The 19,186-nt window shown below is 37.7% G+C and overlaps 1 protein-coding gene across 1 annotated transcript in view; it reads left to right on the top strand.

Annotated features, from left to right (window-relative positions):
* Positions 1–19,186, top strand: part of KCNH8 (potassium voltage-gated channel subfamily H member 8) — a 272,605-nt gene that overhangs the window by 117,679 nt on the left and 135,740 nt on the right. The window contains exon 3 of the mRNA XM_006770167.2: positions 7,870–8,001. Coding sequence (XP_006770230.1) covers positions 7,870–8,001 — 132 coding nt within the window. The remainder of the gene's footprint in view (positions 1–7,869; positions 8,002–19,186) is intronic.

Raw genomic sequence — 19,186 nt, 5'->3', positions numbered from 1 at the left:
CACAGAGGCCAAACTTTCCATGGGCTGCTTCCAGCCAATGACTGAGGGAAGCACGGAGATGCAGGGCTGCTTTGATGGCTGACTTGACTAGATGACTCCCTGAGGGCCTTAGTGAACTTTCTTTAGAACTACACTGCAGTCTAAGATACCAACATCCAATTTTCCTTCCTTCTCTCCTTTGTTTGACCTCAGAGCTACATTATGACCTTCTCATGGTTTGCTTCTAAGAGGACCAGCAGTAGCACACAAAGGTTAAGTAGCACTTGTGTGAATCATTCCTTAAAAATGTCAAGCTACAGTTCTACACCACCTTTTCCACATTCTATGTGCCCTTACCCTGTTCTACATTTTCTTTTTGCTGTAGCATTTAAAACCTTCCAATAAATTTTATAATTATTTATAATTTCACTGTTTTTTCTCTCCAGAGTAGAATATATAAGTTCTCTCGGGGCATAGGACAGAGATCTATTCTGTTTTGTTTGCTGATTTATTCAAACACTTAAGACAGTTTCTGGCCATAACAGGCACTCAGTAAATATTTTGTTACATGAATGAACAACTTTATGTTCAATTACTTGCAATGCAATCTCCAAATATTTTCTTTTGAATCCTAAACTATTTCCAGAGTCCCCAAACCCCCTAACCATCATGAGATCATGTGTGCATTATGCTTATTGACACCAAAAATCATTTCCATTGCCCTGCAAAATCCATAGATTCCTCCAACAAAAACTTGGTGCAGTTATAAACACGTAACTTGATTCTCAAATGCTCATTTAAACAAGTTCTTTTCCACCAGACAACTACGAGTTTGAAGAAATCTTAAAGTCAGGTATCAAGGGAGTAAGTCTGTTTCAGTGGCTTATTTTCAGAAAGAAGTGGCTTACAAGTAGCAACCACAAAGCCAAGCCTGTTGGATCAGACATTTTTCTGCTAACAACTGTCCCTCATCTCTGGCCTTCTTTCCCCCAGAGGATTTTTAAAAGTTGATTGGGACTCAGTTCTCTTTTGTTATTTCCCGTCTTAGAAAAAATCAGTCCAGAGGATGTTGCCCTGCGTCCTACCTAAAGCTGGAGATCACCTTTTCTGAAGCTTTCTAGGAAATTGAGAAGCAAGAACATACTGAAATGAGGACTCAAAGGCTTTGTGAATAGGTCAGAATATGGTGCAGCACAAATTAATAACGGATCTTGAAGGAAAATAAGCTTGAAACATCGCTGGAGGCCAAAATGATGAAACTGAAGCTGTCCTATTTCAGGAACATCATGAAAAGTCAGGGTTCTTTGGAAAAACAGTAATTCTGGGGTAAAACTAGAAGGCAGCAGGAAAAGAGAAAAACCAACTATCAGATGGATTGACTTTATAAAAGAATCCATAGTCATGAGTCTCTGTGAGCCAAGCAGGACTGTTGAGGACAAGACATTGTAGGCATTACTCACTCATGTTGTCACCAGGAATTGGAGCCGACTCAACAGCCAGTAACACACTAGTACATACCCATGAGCAACTAGGTAACTGTACTTAGAAACTTCAATCATGAAGCTTGTATAAGTACATTCTCTTTGTCGCCATTGAAAACAGCACTAATGGTGGATTTTCTGATCTCATTGTCTCATTGGCTACTCAAGCAAATTAAGAATGAGTGCCATGTGTACCTTAATTAAGGATGTATTCCAACTTGAAACCAAAGCAGTTGAGTCTGATTTCAAATAGAAGTTATACTCCTATTATAGGGTTGAGAATAAAATTTGTTGATCAGTTTTACTTTATTTTCTTTTATAATGTGACGTTTTTAAAAGTATATGTATTATTCATTATGTCCTCTAGCATGGGTAAAAATAAAAATTAAATGGAAGTGAAACTCAATTCCTAAAACATTGTTCACAGAATAGGATCATTCCTAAAGTATATATCAAAGCCAAATTAGAATATCAAACTAAGATTTGTGTTAAATTCTGGTCTTTGACACTTATTAGGTATGTTACTCTGAAGACAATGCTGCCCAATTTTTAGTTTAGTTTGGTAAAATATTGGTCAGATTGATGAGTGAGAAATGTAGATATAATCTATATAAAGCATGTGGGACAGTGTTTAGTACATAATTAAAGGTTGATAAAGTCCTTGTTGTGCATGATATTGTCAGGACTACTTTATCTGTATTTCTTATTAGAATATACCCAGATGTCTTGGCTCCTCCTCCAAACCTATCCCACTTGAATTTGTGTTTAAACCATATTGAAAATCCTTTCAGTTGTAGGTAAGAATTATCTGTGTTTATCATCAGAAGCAGTTTGGTTGTCTTAAAGCAAGTAAGAGCTCTACTGGTCAATGACCCAGTAAATGATTTGCTGAGCAAGGATGTTGGAACTATTGACTGAGCCCATTTGGGGATATTCTTTAGATCTCAAGTTCTCAAGCTTCTCTTCTACATAATTATTAGAGATTTATGAGACATGACCATTCATACTCCTAGGAGAAGAAGAACGTATTTTATTTAAGGACAAAGGGAATTTGGAGCAAAACGGAAAGGGGAAAAAAATACTCCAAAACTTGGTACCTTCGAATCAGTTAAGCATCACTTGATCTGATCTTCCCTATTTCCTCTCTTCCTTCCTCCCTTCCTTTCTATCTCTTTTTACAAATATCCTAACTTTTCTCAAATTTTGAAGTGGATCATCTATCAGAACTTAAATCATGGAGAATATGTAAAGTGGTTGCCCCAGAAATTTGATCTCATCACTGTTATTGTCCAGTCTTGAACTCCTTACATTCTTACTCTAGATCTTTAGAGTTACCAGAACTGCACTATGTATTTTCTCATGCTTATTCTAGAAAAACTGAAAATAAGGAAGGACCCTGAGAAGAAAAAAAAGTAGAAATGATAATCCCTCAATCCACCACCATTAATATGTTGTATTTTGCCCATCTTTTCTACACAGAAACAAAGTTAAAATACATTGTTTTATGAGCTCTTCTTTAGTCATTAAACATTGAAATGACAGGTGTTTGTAGCCACTGCTCAGCTCAGGATGGTCTCCAGCTGGTTCAGATCATCTCTCATCAACCCCACTCCACCCTTCACTACTACACAAGGTGTCAGGGCCCCACTGCCCCTCACTTTGGTCCACTAGTGTCCTGAGGTGTTTGGAAGAAAGATGTCTACTCAAGTCATATTCCACAGGGGCTGAGCAAAGATCTAAAACATATGCGATCTGCACTGCAGATGGGTAGTCCTTGAAAGAGGTGTTCTCTGCAGATAAGGTGAAGCCTTTACCTGCTATTACACCAAAGAATTATTGCTTTTATCCCTTAGCATAGTACAAACACCAGAAAGAGCTGGTGAGGGTGCTGTAGGGGCTTGTCTGCTCTGGGTACTCCAGGGGACTTCTTGCTTTTTTTTTTTTAATATGACATGTCCTTTAAGTTCATTCCTCGCACTGCCCATCCCATCCCTGTTTTCCTTCTAGTCTTTTGAAAATAGACCTTTCATATTAATAATAAATGTTTGGAATGTTATGCTGATGCTTTAAGCAAACAGTGAAAAATCATTGGGTGTTTTTCACAGCTTATTGGAAGTAGCATGGGAGAAAGGCCAGAGACAGGGAGAACCGTTGAAGAGGGGGTGAGAGATGATGAAGGCCAAAACAAGGCACTAGCAAATGGAGTGAAGGGGAGGGACAACTAAGAGCTCGGCAGTGACTCAGTAGCATTCCCATGATGCTCTACTCTTTCTGCTACAGACAGCAGTGTCCCAGCATTCAGCTACCATGAACAGTGGCCTTGTTCACCTACCTGTAGTCTTGTCCCACCCCACCCCAATTCATATCCCCTGGACTAATGTTTAAAAACTGTCAAACATGTCACCACATCAATAAGTATGTAGCACTGAGACAACAGTTGTTGAGAATAAGACTTATCAGATTTAATGTGAAATGTGAGGAACTCCTGAAACTATTTAGGTCACATGATACTGATGCTGATAACATTTAGGCTATCACATTAGTGTTGTCATAATTGCAAAAACTAAAGGTCACATGTATTTATCATTAAAAATCCAATCAAAATCCTACTTGATACAAAAAACATGAGGACATGCAAAGTATCCATATCCCATTTTGCGTTACATTGAGAAGGGCAACTAGTAACAACTCATATGACAGCATAGTCATTAAAGAAAAGGGAACAATTCACAACTCAGTTTTCTGTATACCTGTACCTCCTTGTATTAAGTTATTGAACGATGAACTTATACTGGAAACCTTATCATTAATTTTCACGTATTGCCAAATATAATCTTTTGGGGGGGGGCAGTGTGTATATGGAACACATATAAATTTTTTTCTACTTGTAAATATTAGCAAGTCAAATGCTCCTGTGCCCTTGTTTCCCAATGAAGAGAAAGAACGTACCAAAATGGAACATTCCACCAGATTTAAGCTCTGTGTAATTATTTATGCAACTCTGAAAATACATTTTACCATATAGGGTATAAACCCTGTTTCTTCTCATGAATTGTATTTAACCATGGAAAGTAAAGGTGTTATTAACTTACATCCAGTCAGAGCCTCATCGGTTTTAGCACTCACCAACCCACATGGTAATTACTGGCTGCTGTATACAAACGGAGTTACAACTGACACGAGATTTCTGCCCTCTAACCCTGCTTTTAAGGATCTTCACATCTCTGGATTTGAGGGCGAGAGATTGGCTGCCTACCACCTTAACCCTAAGACTTGCAGTACCAGGCCTGAATCGCTGCTAACTGAATGGTGTTGCATGCCCATCATTGTGCTCTTAGGTAAAGAAAGAAGAGGCAGACCCTGGGGAATAGCTGCAAATTATCACAGTCGTTTAAGGTTGAAGATTTTGTCAGAGAGCCAGGGCAGAGGGCCTGGTAGAGATGTGGGAGAGCAGGGAAGGATAAGTAAACAAATTGTGTGAAAGGTCTTGCTTTGAACCTGGTTAGAAGCTTTTGGCATTCATCCTCTTTCAGGAGAAGGAAGCGGGTGTCATGCCTTGCTTTCTAACTTTAAAGGTACCCAAAGCCATATTTGTAAGGCACTTCATGTGGATAAATGTGAAGGAGCAGTTGAGAGAAGGGAAGAAGGTAGGGAAGGAGAAAATAAGCCTATATGTCCCGTACACTATTTCCCTTAATACCCTTTTTTGGGGGGGTCATTGATGCAATGGGAAGGTAGACATCAGCCTAGTTTATGCCAAATCATTATAAAACTTGAATTTAGAGGGACCCATATTAATGAAGTTTTATTGAATTTATACAGTGCCAGAGATCACATCTCATTGTATCTTAAAAGACAGACCTCAGAGTGATCTTTCAGCTCTCCCAGAACATGATGTGAAATGACAGATGTGCATCTAGGGTTGTGAGAAAATATTGTGGTGTTGGCAGCTATTTCCTGGCTTTCATCTCATTTTGTGCTTTTGCCTCTCTCTCAAATACATTGGTGCACCTGTGCGAAAGCTCTGTGGGGACAATAATGGTGCTTGTTGGAGTATATAGATAAAATGGCTTTTCAGGAAAATTAATAACCTCTATTCTGACTTGGATGATGCTCTTACAAGGTAATTGACAGAGAGATGCTTTAAAATGTGAACCAAAATATCAAATTCATACCATTATCCGTGCCCCCACTGTTACTGACTCTAGATGCTGATTGATGGCTTGGCCCTATTCTTTTTGTTCCTACCATTGCTGCAGAATTCGTGAAGAGGGCTTTCAACTTGAAGTAGTAGCCATAAAAAAATGGAAGTAAGACCCCTTCTGGGTTGATGGGGATAGCAGTGTTCTGCCAAAAAATATGGCTCATCTATGAGGTTTCTTCATTAGTCATAAACAATAGAATGAATTTATTGTCTCACATTTGGGGGGCACTCTATCCATCCTAGGCCAGGATGTAAGAATGTTGCAATTGAGGGAACCAGGTTCCAGAGAAGTGAAGTGACTTCTGTATGGTGGTCTCATGGTTAGTTAATGTGGGAGCTGTGGTTGGATCCCAGGTCTCCTGGAGTCTGGTGATGAAGTGTTGAAGTGGAGTTGCTGGAACATAGTTATGAAGAGAGATGAATGAAAGGAAACCACAGAGATGAGTCAAATGAACAAAGAGAACATCATGGCTTTAAAACTTTTAAACGGATGAGGGGGGCAGGCATATATTCCATTCATGCTTTATATAGTAGACACACATCATATACGCATTTATTGCATGTGAATTCAACCACACTTTAAAAAAAAACAACACACAAAACCGACAACAGCAACAGCTATGATAAAATGGGGTGTTTATGTCAAATGACTCCTAAATACAACCAACTGCTTCATCTGGTGTTCAACTAGAGAAAAATGATAGATTGCAAGGCAGGATGGACACACATCAGCTGTGTTGGTTGGAGCTTGTGAGATCGGATACTGTAAAATATCAAGGCTATTTCTGATTCTGTTATTCTGTCTTATACTCAACTTTGAGATCAATGTCCACATAAGATGGAAATTTACAGCAGTGAGGGGTTTTTTTTCCTATCAAAAGAAAACTGAAGGAAAATTTCTGTGAATAGACTAATAGTTTACTTTTTAAGCAACAACTTTTCCCTAATTTTCAAATATTTCTGCCCAGCAATCCTTTTCAGCATGAAATCTAGTGCAGACTTTTATATACTTTTAAAATATGTATTTTAAAATACAGGGGTGGGAAAAAGTATGTTTACAGCTGTGAGTAGTTAAAACACAGAGTTTATTCTTTTGATTTAATAAAGGTATTGTAATAATCATTACCTGTTTGTGTTTTTCCATACAAACAACTGTAAACCTACTTTGACGAACCCCTGTATATAAAAACATTTCAAAACATAAGCCTTAGGCTTGCACTTGAGTCTATTTAAGACATTTCTCATGGTTCTTTTGCTCAAAAAAATAGAATTGAACATTATTGTTTTTATAAAATGTGCTCTTGAAATAAAACACACATAATGAAAAATACACATTGCAAAAGTGTAGAGTGGATGAGTTTTCAAAAACTGAACACTCCAATGTAAACATGAAGATCATAAAAAAAAAAGTTGACTAGCATCCCAGAATTCCCTAATCATGATATGCCAATGCTAACCACTCACCTGACTTCTAACACCATCAATTAGTTTTGCCTGTCTTTGTATCACTAGTATATGTGAATGCATTCACATTGCATTCCACTCATTTGTGTCTGGCTACTTTTGTTCAACATTTTCTTATTGATATTTCTCCATTGTCAGTTATTATACATTGTTCATACACATTGCTGTATAATGTTGTTGTGAGAATATATCTTAATACTGCCAAAGAGTTTTAAAGTATGTACTAATTTTCTACCAGCCAGCAAAATAGGACAGTTTAAGTGACTACACATTCAACCCCAAACTTGGTATTATCCATCTTTTTTATTTTAGTGTTTCTGGTGAACAATCATTGATTTTTTTAAATTGACTAAATAAACCTCTAGCAAACTCATACCAAACAAAGGTCTTTATTTATGGACTAGAGTGTGATGGGGGTGGGAAGGGGCAATGCTTCATGAAGTGGAATTCTTCACCATCAACAACAAGTTCAAAGAAGAAATACAATTTGAATGACATAAGCAGAAATGCCTCAGCACAGACAAGTGTTTTTGTTTAAAATGCCGCCTTATTTTCAGAGAATGCACATGGGCTAGACATTTATGGAATCTGAAAACTGACATTTTTAATATGTTGAGGGGGGAAGTTGTGGGACAGAAGAAAACAGTAAGAACTTTATTAACTGTAGCACTAATTTTTGAGATTTTCGTAGAAAAACCATACAAGGCAGTGGTTGATCTGTATTTTTTATTACTGTTGCAGGGTCTCCATTTTGGTGCCTATTGGATATTGTGCCCATAAAGAATGAGAAAGGAGATGTGGTACTTTTTCTGGCGTCCTTCAAAGATATAACAGATACAAAAGTGAAGATTACTCCAGAAGATAAAAAAGAAGGTTTGTACTGTTTTCAGAAAACATTGACAGATGGGGTAACATTTTGAAATTGTTTATTCAAAAACTCTGACAGAAAAAAAAGTCCTTTTAAATAACAGCAACTCATGAATATTCATAACCTAAGCGATCAATATTTGGTACCTATTCCATAATCATAGAGATTCACAGGAATTAACATTCTCTTCTTTGTATTAAAAACTCAATTAACACGAACCAAAAGTTCATATCCCTACACAAATAGGAAGAGGATAGGAAAATAATTTATCAAAATAAAAAGATTTATACCAATTTGTTTTATTAGAGGGAAAATGAATTGATAGTGACAAGTAAAGTTAAAATTATGTGATTAAAAATACATCTCTCCATTTCATCTAAATTGCAGCAGCTCAATACTTGGATGTGCAAATTTCATTTTATGGACAAAATTAAGAACTCAAATTTAGTGGTTGTTAGGATGGAATGTTGCAAAGAAATGTGTATCTGTATTTTGTAGTATATGAGCATATAATAATTTGTTTTATTTGAAAACAAGCTTCTCAATGATCCTTGAAGGGTTCTAAGACTTTATGTTGCTTACCTTATATTTCCTGTCTATAGCTTACTAAGAAGCAACCTGCATTTTATGTCAACTGACAACGCATAATACTGAACAAATGCTGCTATTATTTTGTTTAATCAGGAGCAGAATTAGATAATTTGGTGACCAGAGAAAAACAGTTGCCACGTAGGGCTTTCCTATGTTTTAAGTTATTTATTAGAAATAGCTATTTGACAAGACATAACAATAGCTATGTCTTGTTAAGAATGGGCTCTTTTATTCCAGCTTTTTTGAAAAATGTGTGTGAGTGTTTTAAATATATTGTCTCTTGAAATGACAACACAAATGAAGAACAGTTATGGATTGCCCCTCCCCCCTTTCTGTTATTTGAAATGTTTGCAAATACATGACTTTTTCCTGTGTATTTGCATGACTAAACACTGTGGCATGTTTTACATACTCAAGGGAAGAGCTGTCTTACAATTAAAGTTACTTGGATATGAGAGCAAGTGTAATGGCCATCCAGTGAGAGAAAAGTGTGACCATCCCTGTGTATATTTTTGTTTTTACAATGGTATTTGAGAATACAAAAGGTCAGTATGTATTGTTTATATTCACACTTCTGACACCAAATGTGTGGGGTTTTTCCATACCCATTCTGCAACTCTCTGGACACCTACTGAATGTCCTATAATTTAATTTAGTTCTGACACCAAGTACCCAGTGTTAGTGTCAGACTCCTTAGGTTTAAGGGCTCCTTCCCACACTTCAGATGCTAATCACAGTACTGGGTGCCCAGGGAACACACAAACTTTTGTCCAACTTGGCTCAAAGTTGGGGATTTCCACATGAATAATTTGCTGGAACAGCTCACAGAACTCAAGGAAACACTTTAGTTATATTATTAAAAACTAGAGGCCCGGTGCATGAAAATTGTGCACTCAGGGGGTCCCTCAGCCCGGCCTGCACCCTCTCGCAGTCCGGGAGCCCTCGGGGGATGTCTGACTGATGGCTTAGGTCTGCTCCCTGTGGGCCTAAGCCGTCAGTCAGATATCCTTAGCGCTGCCAAGGAGGCGGAGAGGCTCCTGCCACTGCCGCTACGCTTGCCAGCCATGAGCCTGGCTCAGGGCTTCTGGCTGAGTAGCGCTCCCCCTGTGGGAGCACACTGACCACCAGGGGGCAGCTCCTGCATTGAGTGTCTGCCCCTGGTGGTCAGTGCATGTCAGAGCAACTGGTCATTCTGCCCTTCAGTCGATTTGCATATTAGCCTTTTATTATATAGGATGATACAAGTCAGGGACAGCCAAATGGAAGAGGTGCATAGGGCAAGATATGGGTCAGAGTGTTGAAGGGCTGCCATGAACATATTTTTTCTGTTGCTACCTTATTATAAATATCCCACAAAAGTATGTAGTATTTTTATAGAGGTAAAGCAACTACTGCAAGCCAGCATGATTATGAAATTACCATAAAAAAAATAGTGAGGTATATATTTCTTTTTTCTTACCTGCACTGAATAGAGGAAACTACCTTAAAATTCACAAATTGATGGCATGTCTAGCAGGAAAGGCAGCCTCACGCATGATATTTTTAGAACTTTAAAATAGTGTTTGAAAATCATCAAAATGCCACCGTATAACTGGAGCAGTGTTGTATCATAGAACTGGGAAACTCTGAACTGACTTGACCCAAGATTGCTCCTCATATCAGTGTTATCACTGACGTTCAGCTAAGTTGTAAAAATAAGATTTGTGTTAATTAAATCAATTCCCTGCCAAGGCTCATATGATGGTCTTCTTTTAAGAGATATAACTTGTACACTTCCATTTTTAAAAATACTTGAAATCATTAATATCTACATTGTTGAGTTTTTGTTTGAAATGAGAAAAAACATATTTTATAGAAAAGGCTAACAAGGTATGTACTCAGTTTCACATCTCAATTTTCCAATCCTTTGTCATAGCAGTTCATTCATCATGTTAATTTTATTTTTTATTTAAGCCATTTTAGTATAATAATGTGCCATGTTTTTCCAGACAGGACCCAGTGCAATTATTTTGTTTATTTCTTGCAGGGTGTCCCAGATTTGGCTTGAAATGAGAGTTGACACTGGGTTATTCATTATGTGGCAACATCATCAGTTATGCCAGAACTGGGGAATTCCAATTCCAATTTCTAAGAAGTGGGCACTTTACTAGTACATTTGTCTTGACAATTTAGGGGTTGCTGTATGAAGCTTTTCACGTTATCTTCAGTGGTCATACAAATCAGGATTAAAATGCAATGGGTGTCTTTTTTGAAATCTGACTTTTGGCAGGCAGCTGCAGATTACTATTAAGTACACTGACAAAAGGGTGTTTTTTTATTATTAAATATGCCTTTTCCTACTACTAAATAGCTCCAGAAGAAATAATAACAGCTGTACTAAATAATGACATATGAATTGCATTTACCTATAAGAATCTGAGCACCTAACATAAGCTTAAAGAATCAGGGCTTATTTTTCTCATATTTTGAAGTCTGGAGCTAAGCAGCCCATGGCTAGAACAGCAACACAATACTCACAGGCACTCACACTCTTGACCTTTCTGCTCTTCTCTTCTTAATATGCTATTTGCCATCCTCATACTTGTCACCTCGCGGTTGGAAGATGCCTGCTGTGCCTTTAGAACTTATTTCTGTTGTGTAGACAGGAAGAGTGAAGGACAAAGGGCAAGGACTCTTCCTTATGAGACTTTGCCTTTGAATGGAGGAAGGACTGTCCTTCCTCTGCATCCCCCTCCTGCCAGGGATTTCCACCAATGTGTCATTGACCTTGACTGTGTCACATGGTCATGGCCATCTCTAGCTGCAATAAAGGCTATGAAATCAAGGGTTTTGGTCTACTTTTCACATTTTTATACCCTTAAAGTAGGAATAGCCAAAGAGAAAGGGCTTAAAAGTGAGGTTAGATCAGAGTGTCTAGAATTTATTGATTATTTTCTATAAGCCAGATGGATAACCCAACGTCCTACAATGTAGAAGATTGAGATTTATGAGAGTAGGTGAAATGGCCAAAGCCTCAGTGCTGTGGAGAGGTAGAGACAGGCTTGAAACCCAGGACTCTCTGGTCTAAGAGCTCATACTTTTCACCATCCCAAGCAGCCTCCCATGACAACAAATGAGAGGAAATTGGAAATGAGGCTACGCTTGTCTCAGTTCCTTCCCCAAACTCCTACAGATGATTCCTGTTGAAAATGAATACTCCTACCCCAATTTGTTTTACCATTTTCATTTCTTATTTAAAGTTCTTAGAATTCAAAGTGGAGTCCAAGAGAAGACCTAGTGTATTGGCATCACCTGGGAGTTCATTAGAAATGCAGAATCTCAGGCCCCACATGAGATCTCTGAATTAGAATCTGCATTTTCACAAGATCCCCAGCTGATTCACAGGTACATCAAAGTTTGAGAAACCTGTGCCATATGCATTCTTTAGAAAGGCCTTCTCTGACCATATGGTCAGAAGTTACCCACTTCCAGTCACTCTATCACAGCTCCTACTTCATTGTCTTTGTAGCATTGATGGTTATCAGAGACAATCTTTTGCTGAAAGTTTATTTTGAAATTGTTCTCTACTCCATAAAAATGGAAGCTTCATCAGGAAATGGGCTTTTCCTCTCTTGTTTAGGATCATAAATCCAACATGTAAAGAGTGTCTGACAGTAAAAAATAAATATTTGATTGTTGGATGGATAAATAAATGAATGCATAAATGATGTCCAATTTAGGGAATTTGACTATTCGGAGATGGAACACAGTAACATTCTTGCTTTGTCTTAATTATCAAAGCTGCGTGCCTCTGGTGCACATTCTGATGAATATATTGTTTGGTTTTGTTCTGCTTGATTTAAGTCAAAGACAATTTGACATGTACTTACCAAAGTCAGTTCCCTCTCAAAATGTTGGTGTTGAATAGCCCTTTCACTTCAAGTAGAATCTCTGCTGTTGGTTAATTTTTTATTCTCTTTTGAGGATATAGGCTTCAGTTTCAAGGAGATCTATACCAACTCTTATCAAATCCTCCTATATAATAAAAGGGTAATATGCAAATCGACTGAACAATGGAACAACTGGTCGCTATGATGCGCACTGACTACCAGGGAACAGACACTCAACACAGGAGCTGCCCTGTCATGGTCAGTGCGCTCCCACAGGGGGAACACTGCTCAGCCAGAAGCCGGGCTCATGGCTGGCGAGTGCAGCGGTGGTGGCAGGAGCCTCTCCTGCCTCTGCAGCAGCGCCAAGTATGTCCAAGGGACACCCTAAGCTGTCAGTCGGACATCCCCCGAGGGCTCCCAGACTGCAAGAGGGTGCAGGCTGGGCTGGGACCCCCCCACACACACACAAGTGCATGAATCTCATGCACCCGGCCTCTAGTATGTGATAAAATTTAAAATGAAGAGCTGAGATGCTTAAAGTGACTGAAGAAATTTAATCACATCTGTATTTTATTGTATTACCTATATTTAAAAATCCAAAGGTTGTGTTTTTTTAAACATATTCACCAATTTCATTGTTTCCTAGAATCTTTTTAAGGCAAATAGTATAAGCTGGGGTTCATAAGCTCAATTGCCTTTAGAGACTGTGGGGCAATATGATGAGTGAAATGCAGTGATATTCCATGGTGAGGACTTGAGGCATAATACACATGGACTATTTCAAGTCAGTCCATTTTAAAGAAAAAGTTTCCGTATTCTGTAATCAATCAAAATATACCTATGGACTAAATTTCTTCTATTCATCCGTAGCTTATGAATACTGGACAAAACTTTATTGAAGTAATTATTAGTCTACTTTTTATTTTAAAGGTTTCTAGTTTTATTAGTTTGAGAATGGAGACACGATTTTAACACTTTTTGGTGAATTTAACATTTAAAAACTTTTTATAATTGAATGATCAGTTACTTAAAGCACCAGATAAATATGTATTCAGAAGATAATAACTTCAGGCTGAGAGTTTTAAAAGCCATATAAATTGACTCCCTAGTTGGACATACATTCTTTTTTTTTTAAATATATTTTATCGATTTTTTACAGAGAGGAAGGGAGAAGGATAGAGAGTTAGAAACATCGATGAGAGAGAAACACCGATCAGCTGCCTCCTGCACACTCCCCACTGGGGATGTGCCCGCAAACGAGGTACATGCCCTTGACCGGAATCGAACCTGGGACCCTTCGTGCCGCAGGCCGACGCTCTATCCACTGAGCCAAACCGGTTAGGGCTGGACATACATTCTTAGTGAAATTCTCTATATCCATCAGAATTCACCTAGACATCAGTATGAGGGAATGTTCTCCCTTCAGGGATTGTCACTGTCATGCTATTGTCATGAATGATGGTAGCAATCCCGGGACAGGCTGGAAACCATGGAGAGAAGGATCTGTAAGCATCTGGGTCTCGGCTTCAGCATCTTGTAGAGAGGCATGCTTGGGACTGGCAGGACATCATGTGTTTGTGCTTCAGTGAATGGTAGAGGGGTGGTGGTTCCCCTTTTTGCTTTTCTTTTTTAATGGGTTCATGTGGAATGGATCTGCCAGTGTGAGGAAAATAGACTATTGGGTGCCAAGAGCACAAGTCCCAGCTATTTCGAGAACTGCTAGTTACTAAGTGGTTTCTTGAGGTAGAATCTACTAATATTTCTGTCAAAGATGCTGTGAAGATTGCTGAAAGGGTAACAAGGGATTTAGAATATGACATAAACTTGCTTGATAAAGCAGCGGCAGGGTCGGGGAGGATCAACTCCAATTTTGAAAGAAGTTCTGTGGGTAAGACGCTATCAAAAAGCACCACGTGCTACAGAAAAATTGTAAAAGGAAGAATCAGTTGATGTGGCAAACTTCATTGTTGACTTATTTTAAGAAATTGCCACTTCAGCAATCACCACCCTGATCAGTCAGCAGCTATCAACACCCTTCACCAGCAAGACCCTTCACCAGCAGAAAGGTTAGGAGACGCTAAATGCTCAGATAATGCTTAGCATTTCTAGCAGTAAAATATTTTTAATTTTTTAGACACAGTGCTATTGCACACTTAGACTATAATAAGTGTAACTTTCATACTGGGAAACCGAAAAATTCAAGTGAATCTCGTTATTGCTATATTCGCTTTATTTCATTGGTCACTAAGTAAAGCTGCAATATCTCCAAGGTTTGCCCGTAGACACAAAAATTCTAAACCAAAAAAGTGTTTATCAATTTAACCCTCTCAACAACCCTGTGGTATAGGCAACACTATCATCAATGTTTTCAAAAGTTAGGTAACATGCCCATGGTTACAAAGTTAGTGAGTGGCAGTCAGGACTCGAACCCAAGCCTTGTTTAGCTTCAGTTTGATCTCCTATAATCACAGTATAAAGGAATATATCTATAATATCATGTTGTGATGAAAATATAAATTGTGCAAATTTGTACCCATTATTAAAATGTTACCTGGTCATTGATAAAAATTATGGGGGGAAAATAGGAAAGTATAGAAAATGAATAAGGAAATTAAGCATTTCTAGGATCATTTGGGGAAAAAATATCTTTCACACATCCATTAATCTATTTCCATCCATTCCTTTTTCTATGTCAATTTCAGTTTTTTAACCATGGATTTATCCTATATTAAACCTCACTTCTAGGAATTCTTATATAAAACTTCATTTCTTTTTGTTGAAATTAAAGACCATTTTATTATACTTGCATCCTTTAAGAAAGAAGAAAACTAACATTGAATAGCCTACTATCAATAAAATACTTTGACCCACCAATCATCCCATTAACTTTTCTTAGAAAAAGCACTTTAAAAGTTGAAAATGAGTAAGTATTGCTGTACTGTATATGCTCTAGGGCCATTAGAAAACCATCTAGTTTTTCTCTTCTGAATAAACTGCATGTTCTTCTGCTTACTGCTTAGGTTCTCCTTATCCTCAGCCCTTTAATCATATTTGCCATTTTCCTTTAAGCCCTCTCAAAGTCCATCTACTCTTTTGAGGCTAGACTGGTTCATACTAATGCGTATTATATCTCATCACTACTGAGTATAATGAAAGGATAGCTTTTAAATACGTGCATTTTATGTATTTTACCCCCATCAGGATGGCTGTTAAAAATAATTATGACACTCATTCAAGTTATAAGCCTATCATAATCCTTGAGATAATAGACATTATCCATACTTAGTCATTTATATCAATCTTGTAATTGCAAACCTGTAAGAACTCCTTTCATACTGATAGTTTCCCATCACTTACTTCCTTAAAGATATATCAAATTTCAAGATATATAATCCCTTTCTTACTCATTCTTCTGTCCTGGAATAATGCAATCAGAAGCTTTCATGATGAATATTTCTATTTATACAGTATGGCCTGCAAATAAAAATGTCAGAAGTTCTCAATGCAGGGTGAAGTCTCCATCAAGACACTGAAAAATTAAATGCATATATTTCTAAAATAACACTAAAACGACAGTAAAGCCCAGCCAATATGGCTCAGTGGTTGAGTGTCAACCCATGAATCAGGCGGTCACGGTTCGAATCCCAGTCAGGGCACATGCCTGAGTTGCGGGTTGCAGGCTCCATCCCCAGTAGAGAATATGCAGAAGGCAGCCAATTGATGATTCTCTCAACCACTTCTCTCTCTCTCTCTCCCTCCCTCCTTCCCTCCCTCCCTCTTCTCTCCCTTCCTTTCTGAAATCAATAAAAATATATTTAAAAGAAAAACTTTAGTGGAAAAAGTTTTTGGAGGTTTAATTGTGTTCCATAAAGTCAGAAAGCACAAATTCATAGGTGTACTGTTCCTTTATTGCACTCACCTGCTCAGAAAAGAGTCACCAAACATCTAGGGACACCGATGAAAAAGAAAAATTCTTGCCTTTGCATAAGCCACTAATGGGGAGTGACACAAATAACTAAAATGCATTATTCTGTATAGTAAAGCAGAGCTGTAGAAAAGTGTTTTGAGCAAGTGATATGATTATTTCTGAGTAGGAATAGAAGAGAGTGGGAGAAGTGAGGGGAAGGCTCCTCAAAGGATTTGACAGTTTTAGAAGGAAAATATTTGGATAGGATGGTATAACATAAACCAAAAATCAGATTCTTATAACAAGCAGCTGAGACCACTGAGCATCATAGTTGATTCGGACACTATAGAAATCTGGCATCAAAGTCACTCTAGATAGAGATGGAATATGGTAATTTGCTTTGACGTGGGGCTCAATTTGCTAGTGGGTTAAGTGTCTCCCTTCACCAACTGTTTCTGTGTTCTTGGGGGACCTTTATTGCTTTAAGTAGCTTTCTTGATCTATATTTAAGATCCTCCTGGGAGGAAGAATGAGAACTCTGTACCCAAGATATATTGAAATATGTATAAGACAGGTCTATATCTTTGATTTCTAGCTCCTAGCACAGTGCCTGCCATATGGAAAGCATGTCTTTAAAAATCACACACACACACATTTTGGAATGCATGGATATTTATGAACAATGAGCATACTGATTATCAAAGCATAACAGGATGAATTTTCTTTGTATTTATTTCTTACCTAAGTAAAATTCCAGTGTTTCTCTACATAAATGACTATTCTAAAACTACTTAATCGTATCACTGATTTGTTAGAAGATTTTGACTGCTTGTTAAAGAATAAAGCTTTCTTTAACATAAAGCAACTTACCAGAATACTGATCCATCCTGGTGCAGATTTCTTTCCTTCTAGAAAATGTTGCCAAATCCTATCCACGGATGGACATAAAATATCATGAAATGTGAATATAAAGAATGCGATTTTATATTTGTGTTATTTATAGGTTTTCATAACTTAGGAATCATAACATCATTGCTTTTATGAAGTCTCTAAGGAGAGACCATGAAAAAGGGGTTATCAGGTGAAGGGTAAGAAGCTTTTGAAATGAGAGCAATAATCCTTAGATCAACGCAAACATATTGGTAAAATAGCCTGCTGTTCTTGAGTTCAAAGGGGTCAGTTGTTAGAATCTGTTTCTTAATAGAGTAATTTTATGAATATGTCATAAAAACCACGCGGGGATGCCTTCAGATAAAATTGTTTCTAATAAATGGCTTAAATAAAACAGGAAATGTATCATTGTTTCACAGTAAAGGACCTATAATCCCAAACTGAGAAAAATAGACTTTTTTAAAACTACCTTTTAGAAGGAACCCAGACTTACCCATACCCAGAATTTTTGAAAAAAAATTCTAGCACTTGAGACCTTGTTATAATTTTCCTCTTCACTCCAGTCAAATTGGTTGGTCTACTGTGACTTTTGCTCTTTTGCATCATCACACTTGGGCATGGGCTGTTTCCACTCAGAATGCCATCTTCTTCCCCACTCTATACCGCAATTACCCACTTCTCACTGTTAGTGCAGATCACAATTTACCCCACCACTAATCCCTTTATAAGTGTTCTCTCCTGCCTTTGATGTTTTGTAATACTTATCATCTTTGCCTCTATTAGATATGAGAGGCAAATCTATGGCACAGATACATCTACAGCATAAAAAAGAATCTAATTACTTTATCTCTATACCCTCTATTTTTCCTTCTTATTTCTTTTCTCTTTTCAGAACACAAGGAAAACAGGGCTATGTGACTGGTTTGCTATCGAAGATTTCATATTATGAAATAGTGTACTGTAATGGACTTAGAAATGGGAACCTTGGCAAGTTATATAAACTTGAGTAGGCCTTTAATACTCTCTCAGGCTTGGCTTAAATTTTTTCATACATACTCTGAATTTATTAGATTATGTCACTTCTCCTTGGCATTGACCTTATTAAAATAATGGAAACTGTGACTACATGACATGTTTTTGCACAATTAGTCACATCACAAAAATCTTCCTGATGTCACCAATAGCTAATCAGAGCTTCTAGTCATGTGATATTAGTAAATACTAGAGGCCCAATGCACGAAATTCGGGGCTCGGCAAGGGGCTCGGCCCCCACTGCCACAGCTTCGTCCAGAAGGTCTTAAGGGAGGACATCTGTTCTAATTAGCATATTATGCTTTTATTATTATATTCTAAAGTCTAGATGGAATATATAATATAAATATTGCACTTATGAGTATTAGGATAATCAAAATTATTTCTCCTAGGTTTTAAGCAATATTAAAAGTATCTCAAGGAGTTTGCTCCTTTACTGCTTTTGTGGGCCATAAAATTGAAACTATGGAATAACTGAATAAGATGTTACACAAGGTCCCTTTCTGCCCTCCCCCCCTCCTATGAAAAGATACAAGGCCATTGTCTGGAATAATCCTTGTTTAATATCTTGTATAGTCAAGATGGGACCTTTTTTCTCTTGTTCTGGATGCCTATGTTTTTGGAACTAGATGAGTTCTAGTGTCCAGGTTTTCCTAAAGGTACTTTTTCTCCAAAACTGCCCTTGGCTACTTGGCTTCATGAGGACATGCTGGCCTGTGGGCTGTTCTAGAAGTCCAGGAATATGAGTTGCCTTCGATGGAGAACATGTAGGTAGTTAAAGCCTTTAACTATAGGTCATACTACGTGGTGGGTGAGTTCTCCTGTTAAAACATGCCATCAAAAGGGGTTTGGGATTTATAGTTGTCTGAGGACAGCTTTTCTCTCTTTTACATTTTATCT

The sequence above is a fragment of the Myotis davidii genome, unplaced genomic scaffold, assembly GCF_000327345.1.
Source record: "Myotis davidii unplaced genomic scaffold, ASM32734v1 scaffold962, whole genome shotgun sequence".
Classification (NCBI taxonomy): Eukaryota; Metazoa; Chordata; class Mammalia; order Chiroptera; family Vespertilionidae; genus Myotis; species Myotis davidii.
This window is presented reverse-complemented; position numbering and strand designations above follow the sequence as displayed.